The sequence below is a fragment of the Mobula birostris genome, chromosome 9, assembly GCF_030028105.1.
Source record: "Mobula birostris isolate sMobBir1 chromosome 9, sMobBir1.hap1, whole genome shotgun sequence".
Classification (NCBI taxonomy): domain Eukaryota; kingdom Metazoa; phylum Chordata; class Chondrichthyes; order Myliobatiformes; family Myliobatidae; genus Mobula; species Mobula birostris.
The window spans coordinates 4556803-4574245 of NC_092378.1; the positions used below are offsets into that span (position 1 = coordinate 4556803).

General features: G+C 45.9%; 2 protein-coding genes across 2 annotated transcripts in view; one reads left to right on the top strand and one right to left on the bottom strand.

Moving 5' to 3' along the window:
• The window catches only part of nup37 (nucleoporin 37), a 44225-nt gene extending 40655 nt beyond the window's left edge, over positions 1-3570 (bottom strand). The window contains exon 1 of the mRNA XM_072267407.1: positions 3313-3570. Within this exon, the coding sequence (XP_072123508.1) occupies positions 3313-3534 (222 nt within the window). The 5' untranslated portion in view covers positions 3535-3570. The remainder of the gene's footprint in view (positions 1-3312) is intronic.
• Positions 3571-3638: 68 nt separating this feature from the next.
• The window catches only part of parpbp (PARP1 binding protein), a 42875-nt gene continuing 29070 nt past the window's right edge, over positions 3639-17443 (top strand). The window contains exons 1-3 of the mRNA XM_072267406.1: positions 3639-3851; positions 5132-5285; positions 11849-12082. Coding sequence (XP_072123507.1) covers positions 3799-3851; positions 5132-5285; positions 11849-12082 — 441 coding nt within the window. The 5' untranslated portion in view covers positions 3639-3798. The remainder of the gene's footprint in view (positions 3852-5131; positions 5286-11848; positions 12083-17443) is intronic.

Genomic DNA, 17443 nt, shown 5'->3' on the forward strand with positions numbered 1-17443 from the left:
GAGGAACTGGTCCCAGAACAGGTCCTCTGATACAACAATGCTGAGGAATGTGAAGTTGCTGACCCCTCCACCTCTGATCCCCGATGAGGACTGGCTTATGGGCCTCCGGTGTCCTCCTCCTGGAGTCAATAATCAGCTCTTTGGTCCTGTTGATGTTAAGCGAGAGGTTGCTGTGGCACCATCCAACCAGATCTTCAATCTCCCTCCTATATGCTGATTTGTCACCACTTTTGATTCAACCTCTGACAGTAAACTTAAATATGGCATTGGAGCTAAGTTTAGCCGCACAGTCATAATTATAAAGTGAGGAGAGCAGGGGGCTAAGCACACAGCCTCGCGGTGTACCTGTGCTGATGGAGATTGTGGAGGAGAAGCTGTTGCCAATCTGAACTGACTGGGATCTGCAAGTGAGGAAACCAAAGATCCAGTTGTACAGGAAAGCTCAGGGAGCTGTGAACTTGCATGTCAAGTTCTCTCTGTAAGAGGTCCTTGCAATATAATATGGTAGCTCCACCATCTCAGGGAGGTAGCACCCCCCGCCCCCCCCCCCCACAACCCCATACTCCCCACCCCCATCGACCTCCAAGGTGTAATACTTTGTTTAGTGATTTTGTCTAATCTGTAAACCAAATTGGGTATATGCAGAAAATGTGACATTAAAATATGTACTTATATTATCATGTTTATTCTATTGCAATTTTAAGCAAGTCTACAGGGAGTTTGGCCTCATCACATAGGACATCAATAGAGTAGCTCCTTAGCAGCCAGCCAGCTAGTTTAAATAACGTTAGCTATGCTAATGAACGAATGACACCTGTTAAACTCACCTCAACATGTCTTTTACAGTCTTAACCCACCATGGGCAGTAGAAAAGTCACTGTTGCAAACAGTGCAGCGAGCAACACTGTCATTATTTTTGAGGTCGACTGTAAAGCCCGCCCACAGAGAAAACTGATGTCTACTTAGCAGGGATCCCCGACCTTTTTTGCACCGCAGACCGGTTTAATATTGACAATATTCTTGCGGACCGGCCGACCCGGGGGGGTGGGGGGGGTGTTAATCACGGCCGGAATATCGGTGATAAGTCAATAGCATCATAACATTTTAAGTAACATTTGGATATTAAACACACAGCACATATTTTCCTTGTATGAACATATAAAATCATTGCAACACACCAATATGGCTGAATCAGTGGGAGCCCTGGGCTTGTTTCCCTGCAACAACACGGTCCCATCGAGGGGTGATGGGAGACAGCGATACTCGAAGGGGGTTCCTTATGTCCAGTCTATTCCGCAATTTGGTTTCCGTTGCATTCATTGCAGAAAACTCTGCTTCGCAGCAATATGATGTTGGAAATGGAAGCAACGTCTTCAGTGCTTTCGTGGTTATCTCAGGATATTCAGCCTTGACTTTGATCCAGAATGCCGGCAGAGATGTTATGTCAAACATACTTTTCAGCCCCCCGTCATTTGCAAGCTCGAGGAGTTGATCTTCCCACGCTGACACGGATGACACGTGCGTAATGACCTCGCGTGCGTTCAAGTTCAACAGTGCGTGACAAGGAATGAGGAAAGGTGCAGCTGACTCATATCGCCAAATCATATTCTTTCCTCATGGCCCGGTGGATGGGGACCACTCTTAGCACGAAGAAAGACCAATCAGGATGCTCGCTCTCCCTCTCAAAAAAATCTATTTCCGGCATTTTGTATATAATTTCCGGGCATCAGGGAGCCACTATTAATATGCGGGAGAGGTGGGATATCTAATGTTGTGCGATATTTGGTTACATAATTTGTTCTTTTTTCGTACATTGCTTGTTTGATAGTCTTCGTTGTATGAGGTTTTCCTGTGGATTCAATTGGGTTTCCTTGTTTTGCGGCTGTCTGTAAGGAGACGAATCTCAAGGTTGTATATAGTATCCCAATCACAAGCAACAGAAAATCTGCAAACGTTGGAAATCCAAGCAACACACACAAAATGCTGGAGGAACTCAGCAGGTCAGGCAGTGTCTACGGAAAGGAGTACAGGCGACATTTCAGGTCGAGACCCTTCATCAGGACTGGGAAAAAAAAAGATCAGGAGTCAGTGTTATAAGGTGGGAGGAGGGGAGGGGAGGAAGTAACACAAGGTGATAGGTGAAATGGGGGGGAGGGGGCAAGTCGATTGGTGAAAGAGTTACAGGACTGGAGAAGGGAGAATCTGATAGAAGAGGACAGAAGGCCATGGAAGAAAGAAAAGGGCGAGGAGCACCAGAGGGAGGTGATGGGCAGGTAGCAGGTAAGGTAGGGAATGGTGATGGGAGGGTGGGAAATTACCGAGTTTGAGAAATCGATGTTTATGCTGGAGGCTACCCAGACAGAATACAAGGTGTTGCTTGTGGCCCCATCGCGACAGGGACTGACATGTTGGAATGGGAATGGGAAGAGGAATTAAAATGGGTTGCCACTGGGAGATCCTGTTTTCCTCTGGCTCGGCAAAGCAGTCTCCCAATCTATGTTGGGTTTCACCGATATACAGGAGGCCACACAGGGAGCACTGGATATATACAGTATACATACTTTGATGATAAATGTACTTTGAAATTTGAACTTTGAAGAAAAATCTAGATGTCCTGATGAAGGGTCTCGGCCCAAAACATCGACTGTTTATTCCTTTCCATAGATGCCTGATCCGCTGAGTTCCTCCAGCATTTTGTGCGTCGCTCTAAATCAGGGACCCCCAACCTGGGGTCTACGGACCCCTCAGTTAATGGTAGGGGTCCAAGGCATAAAATAGGCTGGAAATCCCTGTTAGAGTCTAAAATCTCGAGGGATGAGCAACACCAGGGTTAGATGAATCACTGATACATCACTACTTGTTCAAGCAGAATAAAGACTATTATAACACAGAATAAGGTGGAGTGCCCTAACCTCAATCAATAAAGAAAAGATTAAAAAGATTCACTTTATTAGTCGCAAGTACATCCATAGTGAAATACATCGTTTGCGTTAAAGACCAACGCACTCTGATGATGTGCAGGGAACAGTCCACATGCTTCGGGCGCCAACATAACATGCCCACAACTTACTAACCCTAGCCCATACGTCTTTACAACGCGAGAGGAAACCGGAGCGCCCGGAGGAAACTCACGGGGGAAACGTAGTAACTTCTTACAGGCAGAGGCGGGAATCCAGCCGCAAGTGCAGGAAATGGGATCTGTTTATATGGTAATTTGGGCTAGTACAGGCGCCCAGGGCCGAACAGCCTCCTTTGTGTGAACTTGTCCTGCACAGTTGCAGACAAGAATCCTCCCCACCCACACTCGCTCACCTGGAAGCGACAGCTGCCCACCACCAAGTAGTTGTCCCCTCCGTAGGCGATTAGGGTGCCGGCGTCGCAGCTGTCGAACGGGCTGAACTCCACGGCGATCACCGTCTCCTCGCTCAGCACCGAGTGCGTGGCTCTTCGGGCCACGGCTTCCTTCTTCTTGTTCAGCAGCATGGCCGGGTCTGAGCTCCGAGGCTTCCCCACCAACACCGCACACCCGAGCATTCCCCGCCTGGAAGGTCCAGCCGCCGCTGATTGGCCACGGCCACTTCGCTTCCGGGTGGAAAGTGCAACATTGTAGAGCGGCGACTCCCATTGGCTGCTGCAACACCGGCCCGGGACTTTTAAACCTGCCCAGGGCCGGAGCTCGGCAGTTAGGGAGAGGATGGATTGTATTGTTAGTGAATCGGGTCTGTCATCCCGGAGATAGGGCGGACGGGATCCCAGGCGACAGACCAGCCAGCGGAGATCTTGATCGGAGCAAGAACGATGTCCTTTGATCATCTAATCTTCCAACCAAGCACAATCGAATTTCCCCCCAGGTAAACCATAGCACCCGACTCTCCCCGGGGCAGCTCTAAATGCAAAGTGACAAGCACCTGTAGTAGTGTTTTGGCAAAAGAGTTGGTTGGTATGGCTCTAACTGACGGTTGCCAAATTTAAACCGCCCACCTGCCGTGTGATTGGTTTTCTGTTAAAGCTTCTTGTAAAGCTACATTTGTCTCTGTATAGGAGGAACTCGCCCTGCTGGCAATCTTTCGAAGCGATTTGAACGTTATGTCAGATTGAGTTTAAAGGAAATATTTCTTAATAATGTATATTTCTAGCATTTTATATTGCGGATGCGGTTTGAGTGACCTGAATTTCGTTTCCGTGAGAGGGTGGTGATACAGGTTGTCTTGGTAACTCAAAAACTGCTGTTATCCCAGTGAGCTTTAGCCACCCTCGTCTACACGGGGGAGACATAAATAGAATCAATATTGATAGGGCGGTATCACGGGTTAGTGAGACGCAGAGAATATTAGACCATAACTATAAGAGCAGAATTGGGCCATTTGGCCCATTGAATCTACTCTGACGTTCGCTCGTAACTGATTTATTGTCTCTCTCAACCCCAAACCCATTCTCCACTCCTTCTCCCGGTAACCTTTGATGCGCTGACTAATCGGGATCCTATTAACCTCTGCTTTAAGGATTCTAAGAGTCCATAATCCCGGAATTTAAACGGTTAACATATGAGGAGCATTTAATGGATCTTGGTCTGAATTCGCTGCATTCTTAGAGAACTTCTTATTGAATATTGGAACTCCTGGATAGAGTGGATGTGGAGGGGATGTTTCCTACAGTGGGGGATCCTAGGACTGGAGGACACACACTTAGAATAGAGGGAAGTCCCTTTAGAATGCAGATGAGGAATTTCTTTAGCCAGATGGTGGTGGATCTGTGGAATTTATTGCACAGATGGCTGTGGAGGCCAAATCATTGAGTATATTTAAACTGGAGGTTTAGTTCTTGATTAGTAAGTGTGTCCAAGGTTATGGGGTAAAGACAGGAGAATGGGGTGAGAAGAAAAGTAAATTAGCCACAAAGGAGTATTGGAGCAGACACAATTAAGACGTGGTCTAATTCTGCTCTTGTATCTTGCTCTTGTATCTTGTGATCTAAATGTAACTTCATTTTAGCAGTCCCAACATATGACTTTCACAAAGGGAGTGCACTTTGAGCCAAGAACAAGCTGGCCACAGTGATAATTGAAATCTTTCATAGTCTTCGATATCTAGAAATTTAAGGTATAATTGATTAGTTCTCCATGGTCTCTTAGGGTCATGCATTCCTGCCAGCAGAGAGTGTTACAGTTGGTGAGGAGATTTCGGGAAGAATGGTGCCTGTCACGGGAGCGTGAGAGGATGACAGTGTGCGGTGCGGACCACATGTTCCTGGTTCTACAGCTTGCCATGGCTGAGGTGAACAAGGAGGTAACTCTTCTGTTTATCACCGAGAAGAAAGTAGATCTCAATTTCTTCTTTTGTGCTCATGGTGACTTGCACCTATCAGGAAGGTGCATTACCACCACCCATGGTAACAGAGTACAACAGGAGCCATTACTGGGACCAGATCCTGCCTCCCAAACCTGTTTTAATTAAAAAGTTCACCAGAGCTCTCACACGGATTAACCATTCCTGCCTCAGGTGCCAGAATATCCTGCAAGCTAGGCACCCCGATTGACCCAATAATTGCCCAAATAGCTTCCCAGGTTCCAGTGAGTATCCGTGACGCCATGGCCTCCTATTCCACTGCCTCGGGGACCTTACAAAAATCACTTCACCCGTTCCCATGCTTACCAACAAGTGCCACAGAGGAGTGCCAGCCTCAACACATCTTCCCTCCTACCCCTTTCCAAAAGATACCTCCCCCGAACTCATGGAACCAAGTGTAATGCCTCCTCCCCATCACCATCCCACTCCTATTCCACAATTTCTGCTGCCTTCTAATCCCAACCAACCTAGTACAAGAGTTGGCTTCATACTTTATCATATTAACTATAATAGCTACCTCAGGCTCGGTAAGTGCCTGTTTTGCTGTAATGCCCTTTCATTACCTGATACACCCACTTGTGCAGGTAGCCAACTAAACCGTACAACAATTCCCACACTCTCCAGAGCATATTAGATTAGATTATGAGAACACTCAGTCCTCTTTTTATTGTCATTTAGAAATGCATACATGCATTAAGAAATGATACAACGTTTCTCCGGAGTGATATCACAGAAACCAGGACAAACCAAAGACTAACACTGACAGAACCACAGAATTATAACATATAGTTATAGCAGTGCAAAGCAATACCATATTTTGATGAAGAACAAACCATGGGCACAGTTTAAAAAAAAGTCTCAAAGTCCCCGAGTCGATCGACTCCTGAGTCCTCGATAGCAGGGGGCAAAAGGAAGAAACTCCCTGCCATAAACCTCCAGGCACCGTCAACTTGCCGATACCTTGGAAGCAGCCGACCACAGCCGACACTGAGTCCATCCATCTGAAAACTCCGAGCTTCCGAGCAGCCTCTCCAATACAGCCTCCCGAGCGCCATCCTCTGCCCGGTGCCTTTGACCTCGCCCCGGCCGCTGAAACATGCAAAGCCAAGGACTTCGGGGTCTTCTTCTCCGGAGATTCCGGTTACCACACAGTAGCAGCGGCAGTGAAGCAGGCATTTCAGAAGTTTCTCCAGATGTTCCTCCGTACTCTCACATCTGTCTCCATCAAATCAGAATTGCACACGGTCCCCTACTTGACAGATACAGACATCACCACCGAAGTGACCGCGCGCGCTGTTGTCACGCTGCCATCTTCTCCTCCCTATAATATAGATTATAACACATGTCCATCAACAGATCGGGTCTCCTTGAACGCTTCAATTTCAAACTCTGCAGTACTGAGGCAGAATCTGAACAGTTCACAACTGTTTAGCTTAACTTGTTTGACCCACTGTATAATTTAAATTTCCATCTCCTCTCACTTTTAACCTTTGTCAGTAATGATAATTGGTGTGAGCTGATTACCTGTTGTACCAATTGTTCCATCTGGGTTTTAAACTTGCATCCCTTGTGTTCAAAATGTCTTCCTAAGCCCTCATACTTTGGCTCTAGTTACAAGATTCAGGGTCACTTATTGATCACAGGTACATCGAAACATGAAGTGAAATGTGTCACTTGCATTAACGACCAACACGCCTGAGCATGTGCTGGTGGGAGCTCGCATGTGCTGGCAACGTGGCATGCCCCCAATGTTCTGCAGAGCAGCAATGAAACAAATCACAAACAGGAGAAAATCTGCAGATGCTGGAAATCTGAGCAACACACACAAGATGCTGGAGGAACTCAGCAGGCCAGGCAGCAACTATGGTGGGGGAGAGAGAAAAAGTAGTCGCCATTTTGGGCCAAAATCCTTCTGCAGGACTGGAGAAAGTGCTGAGGAGTAGATTTAAAAGGTGGGGGGGGGGTGGAAGGACGATCACAAGATGATGGGTGGAATATGGAGGGGAGGGATGAAGTATAGAGCTGGGAAGTTCATTGGTGAAAGTGAGAGAAGCCCATGGAAGAAAGAAAAGGGGAGGGAGGAGCACCAGAAGGAGGCAATGGCAGACATCCCACCTCTCCCGGAAGTTCTGGGAGTCTCCCACATATTAATAGTGGCTCCCTGATGCCCGCAAATTATATACAATATCCTGGAAATCAATTTTTTTGAGAGAGAGAAGAAAAAAAAAAACACACACCATGGCAGAGTGTTCCAAAAAAGGAAAATATAAAACATACATCACCCCAGACTACACTAAAGTTACCCCTGCCTAATAGGGGTGAAAAATAATGACAGTGTTGCTCACTGCACTGTTTGCAACAGTGACTTTTCTATTGCCCATGGTGGGTTAAGACTGTAAAAGACATGTTGAGGTGAGTTTAACAGGTGTCATTCGTTCATTAGCATAGCTAACGTTATTTAAACTAGCTGGCTAGCTGCTAAGGAGCTACTCTATTGCAGACGTCCCAACTCTCCCGGAAGTTCCGGGTGTCTCCCGCAAATTGATGGTGCTACCTCCCTAAAATGAGTTTTTGCAGGGTGGGATGTCTGCAATGGGCAGGCAAGGAGGTGGGGGGGGTGGGTGGAAGGGGATGGGAAATGGTGACAGAGGGCATTATCAGAAGTTCGAGAAGTTGATGTTCATGCCATCAGGTTGGAGGCTACTGAAATGGAATTTTCTCTTGTTTGTGCATCCATGGCCTCCTCCACTGTCGTGATGAGGACTTCGATCTTGGGGCCTCAAACTCCTGGCTCACACAGGCCTTTGACCCCCAAGACTTGACAATCTGGGGGTGGGGGGGGTCATCCAATGCCTGAACTCGTAGATATCGGGTTTCCAGACACTGCAATATGGGGGCTTCAACCATTGGCTGTGCTTGAGTATACATGTACTGTATCTGCATTAGACGGGAGCAGAATTGGGCCAATCAGCTCATTCTATCATGGCTGATTTACTATCCCTCTCAACCCCATTCTCCTGCCTTCTCCCTGTAACTTTTGACACCCTGATTAATCAAGAATCTATCAACCTCCACTTTAAATATACCCAGTGACTCAACCTCCACAGCCATCTGTGGCAATTGGTACCATGGTTAAGCTATTGATCCTAAAGCTCTGGACAGTGATCTAGGGAATGAGTTCAAATCCCTTCATGGTAACAGAGGAATTGAAATTTGATTTGCATAGCATGGCAATGGGCCCTTCAGCCCCTTTTGTCCATGGGCACCACGTAGCAAAGCAGTAAGAGTGATGTTATTACAGGTTGGATGTCAGAGTTCAGTTCTGGCATCCTCTGTAATTTCTAGACTGGTTAAGGGGAGGTATGATAGAGGCTCATGGATAGAGTGGACATATAGAGTATCTGTTTCTCAGTGTAGAAATGTCTAATACCAGAGGGCATGAATGGAAGGTGATAGGGGGGTAGGTTCAAAGGATACATGAAGGGCAAGTTGTTTTTTAACTCGGTGGTGGATGTCTGGAATGCACTGCCTGGTATGGTGGTAGAGGCAAATACTTTAGAGGCTTTTAGATGTTTGGATAGGCCCATAGACGTAAGGAAGATGAAGGGATATGGACATGGTGTGGGTGGGAGGGATTAGTGTGTTGGGGTTTTTTGATTTTCTTTTTAGCTGGTTCAGCACAACATTATGGGCTGAATTGCCTGTTCCTAAGCTGTACTGTTCTGTTATAAATAAGTGGGTTGCTTAGCAATGTGGCTTGTTGCTGTTCTGTATCTCCATATAAATACTAGCCAACTTGCCTCATGCCAGTTCTACTGGCTTCCGTTTGGCCGATGCCCTTCTAAACCTTTCCTGTCATCTACCCATCCAAATGTTGGTGTACTTGTACCTCTTGGTGGGAAATGGTTAAAGTAACACAACCAATCTGTTGGAGGAACTCAACAGGTTGGGCAGCATCTGTGGAGAGGAATAAATAGTCGATATTTTGGTCTGAGACCCTTCATCAGGATTGGACCGAAGGGAGGGAAGAAGTGAGAATGAGGAGGGGGAGGACTAGGTGCGGGGGAAGGTGGGTGGGAGAAGGGGTGAAGTGAGAAGCTGGGAGGTGATGGGTGGAGAGGTAAAGGGCTAAAGATCATGGGAGAAAGGAGGAGAGGACCCGGGGTGGTGATAGGCAGATGGGAAGAAGAGAATGGGTTGAGATTAGAGTAAGAATGGGAATGGAAAAAGAGAAAGGAGGGGGAGAAATTTATGTTCTTGTGTCATTTAATGGGTTCCTATTAAATACCTACTTCATCTAACCCTATGCCTTCTATTTCTTGATTTCCCCCCCCCCCCCCCCCACAATCAGGAGGTCAGGAGGGTTGGGGGAGAAACTGAGTGCATTCACCCTATCTAACCCCTTGTGATTTTTTTTTTAATGTACAGTTCTCAGATTGCCCCTCATTCTCTTGTATTCCTAAGAGGGTGTCTTCTAGATGAGCGGCCATCCACACTGACAAGACCCATCTACCAAAAGCAATTGGTTTTGAGGTGCCTTTGCCCCTTCCCCTGTCAATAGAAACTGTTCTCCCAGGCTCGGTTGCTAAGCCACACATGAAGCCCAGGAGGTGGACTTAGTTGTCAGAGGCTATTTGAGACACACTTAATAGGTAGTGGGAGTTTATCCCCGCTATCTCCCCAAACTACGACAACTTTAAGAACCTCCCCTATGGCAGGCTGACCAAAACTGAACGCAAGTTCCAAACAGTCTCCATGTCTTATACAACTGCAACATAACATCACAATATCTGCACCGTGCCTGACTGCAGGTCAGTGTGACAAAGCCCTGACTAACTGCACCACCATTTACAGAATTTGGACTGCCAGGTGCCTCTGTTCCACATTTCCAATCGTTCCATAAATTTGTGATTGGGGAGGGAAAAAACTAATATCAGCACTAGTGACTTCAGAAAAATCAGTTTAAAGATTCATCTGGTTTATTTTCTTACTAAACGCTCAATAGTATGGCTCTGATTCAGATTCATTTATCTACCATAGGTACATTAAAAACATACAAACAAATGTATTTTGCAGGCCAGGCAGCATCTGTAGGAAGGGTCCTGATGAAGGGTCTCGGCCTGAAACATCGACTGCACCTCTTCCTACAGATGCTGCCTGGCCTGCTGCGTTCACCAGCAACTTTGATGTGTGTTGCTTGAATTTCCAACATCTGCAGAATTCCTGTTGTTTGCAAACAAATGTATTGCTTGCATTATCAGCCAACACAACCCAAGGATGTGCTGGGCAGCCCACAAGTGTTGCCACGTATTCTGTAATGTCAATATAACGTGCTCACCATGGTAGAAATATACAGGGAACAATGACAACTCAGCAGAACACAACAGCAACACAAACCCCTTCTCTCCCACATTCAGTCAAACACACAGTACTTGGCCAAGACATGCAAATGTTCACAAAATTCCTAGGGGACTCAGCAGGCCAGACAGCATCTATGGAAAAGAGTAAACAGTCGAGGTTTCCAGTCAAGATCCTTCATTGGAACTGGTAAACATTGGGCTCTGACTTCTGGCCACACCTGCCATTAGGCCTTGTCTTGCAGAATCTCTGACCTTCAGGTTTAAATTCCTTTATTAACCCCTGGACTGGCTGATTGCAGGCCTTTGAATTCGGGGCTGGCATGTACCTCCAAGCCTGTGACTCACTGCCCTGTTTTGTCACCCTTTCCCTGCCTGATTCCGGACTGTCAGTATTGAGCTAAGCTTTCAATTTCCCTCTGGCCCTCATGACCCCTCTCTGGGGAGAGGAGGGTGGGGTAAACGTATGGTTGCGGATACAGAATTCCAGGCTCTGGAACCATGGCAACACTTGAGAGCTACCCCTAGCACAATCCTCATTGTCGTTGATGTTGGTTGTTGAGCAAAAATGATGCATTTCACTTTATGCTTTGTGAATGTGACAATTAAATCTTGTCTTGAATGTCCCTAATGTATTGGCGTCTACCCCTGTCCCAGGCAATGCTTTCCATGCACTCTCTCTGGATATTTTAAAAAAAAAAACAACTTCGATATCTGTCCCACCTCCCCACCCCTATACTTTCTTCCAGTCAATTTAACATTGTGCTCCCTCTTATTTCTTCCCTGGGAGTAGGTCTCTGGCTGTCCAATCAATCTATGCCCCTACCTTTTACAGAGTAAACCCATAATAAATGCAAATTATAGAAATCAACATGAAAACCAAAGGTAGTGTTGATGGTCGAGGGGAAGTTGTTTCTGCATTGATTGTCTTCAGGCTCCGTCTTCTCCTCCCAGGTGGTGGTAGTGAGAGAAGGGTATGTCCCAGATGATAAAGGGTCCTAGGTGATGAATCTTGCCTTTTTGAAGCATTGCCTCTCAATGGTGAAGAATGTCATGTTCACGATGGACCTGGGCAAGTGAGTTCATAGTAAAGCACAAGTTTTCCAGCTGAATCTTTCGTTGTTATTTTTCTGTTTTCCTCTGTAGTCCTGTGGTGAATTCACCATCGCGTTGAGCGAGCTGCTCCTGATGTGGAAGTATTTACTTCAGAAGAAACTGGAGTTGCTGAGTGATCCTGAAAAGGTCCCTGAAGGGTTTGAAGGAGTGCGTGAAAGGTATCATTCCTTCCTGAGCAGAAGTAACACAGTGGATCTGATCGACGTGTACAAGATCTGTGCTGACCTGGAAACTGAAGATGCATCTGAGGAGATGCTCTCTAAGGTAAGGAGAACGTTGTAAACAAATCCCTCAGTACCCCTGGTGTTTTTGTGATAGAGTTCAGAAGCTGAGAACAAGGCATGAACTTGTTGTTTACAGCCATTTTATTAAGTGTTAAAAGAGAAAAGAACACGTAGATGGAGTGGACAGTCAGACTTTACCCCCAGGGTGGAAATGGCTAATATGAGAGGGCAGAATTTTAAAATGATTGGATGAAAGCATAGTAGTAGTCATAGTCATACTTTATTGATCCCGGGGGAAATTGGATTTTTGTTACAGTTGCTCCATAAATAAATATTAATAAAACCATAAATAGTTAAATAGTAATATGTAAATTATGCCCAGAAATAAGTCCAGGACCAGCCTGTTGGCTCAGGGTGTCTGACCCTCCAAGGGTAAAGTTTGATGGCCACAGGCAGGAATGACTTCCTATGACACTCTGTGTTGCATCTCGGTGGAATGAGTCTCTGGCTGAATGTACTCCTGTGCCCAACCAGTACATTATGTAGTGGATGGGAGACATTGTCCAAGATGGCATGCAACTTGGACAGCATCCTCTTTTCAGACACCACCGTCAGAGAGTCCCGTTCCATCCCCACAACATCACTGGCCTTACGAATGAGTTTGTTGATTCTGTTGGTGTCTGCTACCCTCAGCCTGCTGACCAAGCACACAACAGCAAACATGATCGCACTGGCCACCACAGAACATCCTCAGCATCGTCCGGCAGATGTTAAAGGTGTTAAATGGGAGGGATTGGGGGACAGTTGGCTGTACCACTACCTTGATGGTAACGATGAGACAAGGACATGTCCTAGGTAATGGAGTCCTTAATGATGGATGCTGTCTTTTTGAGGCATTGCTTTTTGAAGACCTCACTCAATGTGGCTCGTGCCCATGATGGAGCTGACAGAGTCTACAACTTCCTGCAGTGGTTTCTGAGCCTGTAGCACTTTGGCTGTAACAGAAGTTGTAAAGTCCTTCTATGCCAGTCTGTAGTTTCTGGGAACAGTTGAGGATTGAGGTGAATGAAGATATCCAAACTGGTTTGGGAGCCTGATGGTTGTAGGGAAATAAATGTTGCCAAGCCTGCTTGTGTGGGGCCTAAGGCTCCCTTTCCTGCTGTTCAGCACTGGTCAGAAAGCAAACTCAAAAATACATCAATGGTTAAGAAACAAAATACAGTCCGAATTGGATTTACTATCACTGCATAGGATATGAAATTTGTTGTTTTGTGGCAGCAGTACATTGCAATACATAATTGCAATTTATGACTTCATAAGGTGTATACATAAAAATTAAGTTCAATAGATAGTGCAAAAAGAGGAAAAATACAGGGGTAGTATTCATGGGTTCAATGTCCATTCAGAAATCTGAAGGAGGGGAAGAAGCTATTTAAGAAATGTTGAGCATTTTGGATAGTAAGACTAAGATACAGGAGCAGAATTAGGCCAATTGGTCCATCGAGTCTGCTCTGCCATTTCATCATTGCTGATCCATTTATTTTCCCCTCAGCCCCAGTCTCCTGCCTTCTCACTGTATCCCTTCATGCCCTGACAAATCAAGAATCTGTCAACTTCTGCCTTAAATATACTGTACATACAGACTTGCCCCCCAAAGCTCCCTGTGTTCCAAAAGTTCATCACTCTCTGGCGAAAGAAACTTCTCTGCATCTCATTCTAAGAGAATGCCTCTCAATTCTGAGGCTGTCCTCTGGTCTTGGACTCTGCCACCATAGGAAACATCCTCTCCACATCTACTCTATCAAGGCCTTTCACCATTCAATAGATTTCAATGAGGCCACCTCTCATTCTTCTGAATTCTTGTGAATACAGGCCAAGAGCCATCAAAGACGGTTCATATGATGACCTGTTCAAATCTGGAATCACTTTTATAAAACTCCTTTGAACCCTCTCCAGTTTCAGCACATCCTAAGAAAAGGGGCCCAAAATTGCTCTCAATACTCCATGTGAGGCCTCACCAGTGCTTTATAAAGTCTAAACGTTACATCCTTGCTCTTATATTCTAGTCCTCTGAAATTAACGCTAATGTTGTGTTTGCCTTCCTCACTACAGGTTCAACCTGCAAATCAACCTTTAGGGACCCTGCACGAGGAATCTCAAGCCCCTTTGCACCTCAGTTTTTTTTGTATTTTCTCTCCATTTAGAAAATGGTCAACCCTTTCATTTCTTCTACCAAAGTGCACAAACATCTGCCTTTTCTTTGCCTATTCTCCTAATCTGCCTATCCTTCTGTAGCCCACTCCTTCCTCAAACCTACCTGTCCCTCCTCCTATCTTCATATCATCTGCAAACTTTCCAACAAAGCCATCAATTCCATCATCCAAATCATTAACATAATGTAAAAAGAAATGGTCCTAACACTGCTCCCTGTGGAATACCTCTAGTCAGTGGCAGCCAGCCTGAAAAGGTTCCCTTTATTCCCACTATTTGCCTCCAGTCAATCAGCCACTGCTTTGTCCATGCCAGGATCTTCACTGTAATACCATAAGCTCATAGCTTGTTGAGCAGCCTAGTGTGTGACTCCTTAATAAAGGGCTTCTGAAAATCCAAGTACACATCATCAACTGTTTCTCCCTTGTTTATCCTACTTGTTATTTCTTTAAAGAATTCCAACAGAGTTGTCAGGCAAGATTGAAACCATGCTGACTACAGCCTATTTTATCATGTACCTAAAAAGTACCCTGAAATCACATCCTTAACAATCAATTTCACCATTTTCCCCAACCACTGAGGTCAGACTAGCTGGTCTATAGTTTCCTTCTGCCCCTCTCCATTCTTGAAGAGTGGAGTGATATTTGCAATTTTCCAGTTTTCTGGAGCCATTCCAGAATCCAGTGATTCTTGAAAGAACATTGTTAATGCCTGTACAATCTCTTCAGCCTCCACTTTTAGAACTTTGGGGTGTTCACCATCTGGTCCAGGTGACTCGGCTACCTTCACGCCTTTCAGTTTCCGAGAACATTCTCCCTAATAATGTAACTTCATGATCCTTGACGCCTGGAACTTCCATCATACTGCTAATGTCTTCCACAGTGAAGACTGATGCAAAATACTTATTCAGCTTGTCCACCATTTCCTTGATCCCCATTACTACCTCGCCAGCATTATTTTCAAGTGGTCCGATATCCAGACTTGCCTCCCTTTTACACTGTATGTATCTGAAAAAACTTTTGGTATTCTCTTTAATATTATTGGCTAGCTTGCTTTTGTATTCCATCTTTACCTTAATGACTTTTTTAGTTGCCTTCTGTTGGTCTTTAAAAGCTTCCAAACCCACTATTTTTTGCTCTATTATATGCCGCCTCTTTGGCTTTTGTTTCCTTTGACTTGTTACTCATGGTTGTAGTCTTGCCTTCAGAATACTACTTCCTCTTTGGGGTGAATGTATCCTGCGCCTTCTGAATTGCTTTCAGAAATTCCAGCCATTGCTGCCCTGCTGTCATCGCTGCCAGTGTTCTTTTCCGATCAGTTCTGGCCAACTCCTCTCTGCCTCTGTAATTCCCTTTATTCAGCTGTAATAGCTGATACCCAAGTGGGCTCAACCACAAACTGCTCTAAAAAGCCATCTCATGGGCACGACAGAAATTCGCCCTCCAGGATTCGAGTCCCGACCTGGTCTTTCCCAATCTATCTGCATATTGAAACCCCCCCAAGACTGTTGTAACATTGTCCTTTTGGCATGCATTTTCTATCTCCCATTTGTAATTTGTAGATCACATCCTTGCTGCTGTTTGGGGGGACTATCCAGCAGGGCCTTGCAGTTCCTTGGCACTATCCACAATGATTCAACACCTTGCAACCTTGTCAACTGTTTCTGATTTGATTTCATTTTTTACCAACAGAGCAACATCAACTCCTCTGCCTGTCCTTTTGATACAATGTGTATCCTTGGATATTAAGCTCCCAGCTACAATCTTGTAACCACGATTCAGTGGTGCCAACATCATGCCTACCAATCTGTGGCTGCTCCAAGTTCATCTAAATTATTCTGTATACTGCGCGCAGTCAGATACAACACCTTCAGACCTGTATTCACCCTTCTGATTTTGCCCACCTTTTACATTGCGGCTCATCCTGTTGACTGCAACTTTGCCCTATCAACAGCCTCTCTTCACTACACTGCTTCTGTCTGTAAACCAACTATCTCATCTTCAGCACTATCACTCCATTTCCCATCCCCCTGTCAAACTAGATTAAACCCACCCGAACAACTCTAGCTAACCTGCCTGCAATGTATTGGACCCCCTCAGGTTCAGATGCTACCTGCCCCTTTTGTACAGGTTTTGCCTTCCACAGAAGAGATCCCAATGATCCATAAACCCTGACCCCTGCACCAGTTCCTCAGCCACTCATTCACCTACCAAATATTCTATTCTTGCCCTCACTGGCTTGTGGCACAGGCAGCAATCCAGAGAATACAACCTTGGAGGTCCTGTTTCTTAACTTCTATGTGGTTCCCTAAAATCTCTCTTCAGGATTTCCTCACCTTGACTATCGACCATCCACCAAGACTTCTAGCTGCTCGCCTCTCCCTTGATAATGCCATGGACCGAATCGGAGACATCCCTGATCCTGGCACCAGGGAGGCAACATCCCATCCGGATGTCTCTTTCATACCTACAGAACCTAGTCTCTGTTCCTCTGACTAGGGAACCTCCTATCAAGACCTTTCTGCTCTTCTGAGCCACAGCACCAGACTCGGTGCCAGAGACCCAGCTCTGTGGCTCTTTTTTTGCCCCCCCCCACCACCAAAAATATCTAAAGTTGTATACTTGTTACTGAGGGGAATGGGCACAGGTGTACTCTGCACTAGTTGCGTTTGCCCCCCTTCTCCTGACAGTCCTGCAATCTAGGGTGACTACTTCCCTGTAGCTCCTGTCTACCACCACCTCATTCTCCCATCTGCAGCTTCAGTTCTTCGATACACTCTGTCAGGAGCTGCAGATCGGTGAACCTGGTGTAGATGTCTTTATCTAGGAGACTGCAGGTCTCCCAGACTTCCCGCATCCACACTGCCCTTGCAGCCATTCTCACTAAACTACTAACAGATGAGGAATTGGCAAATGAGGACAGAAAAAGCAACTTGAAAGACAATTTACCTCACCCAAACCTGATCTTGCCCAAACCTGATGAGCCGAGGTTACTAAATACTGGCACACTCCAAGTGAATGGCCACTCCTTGCAGCAGCAGGAATGAAATGCAGATCCTGCAGCTGGCATAAAGCACTGCGCCAATGGCTACATTGGTGTACTGCTCCATACTGGGTTGTGTGATGGACTGGGCTGCATTTGTAATCCTCTGCAATTACTTGTGGCCTTGGGCAGAGATGTTGCTGTGCCA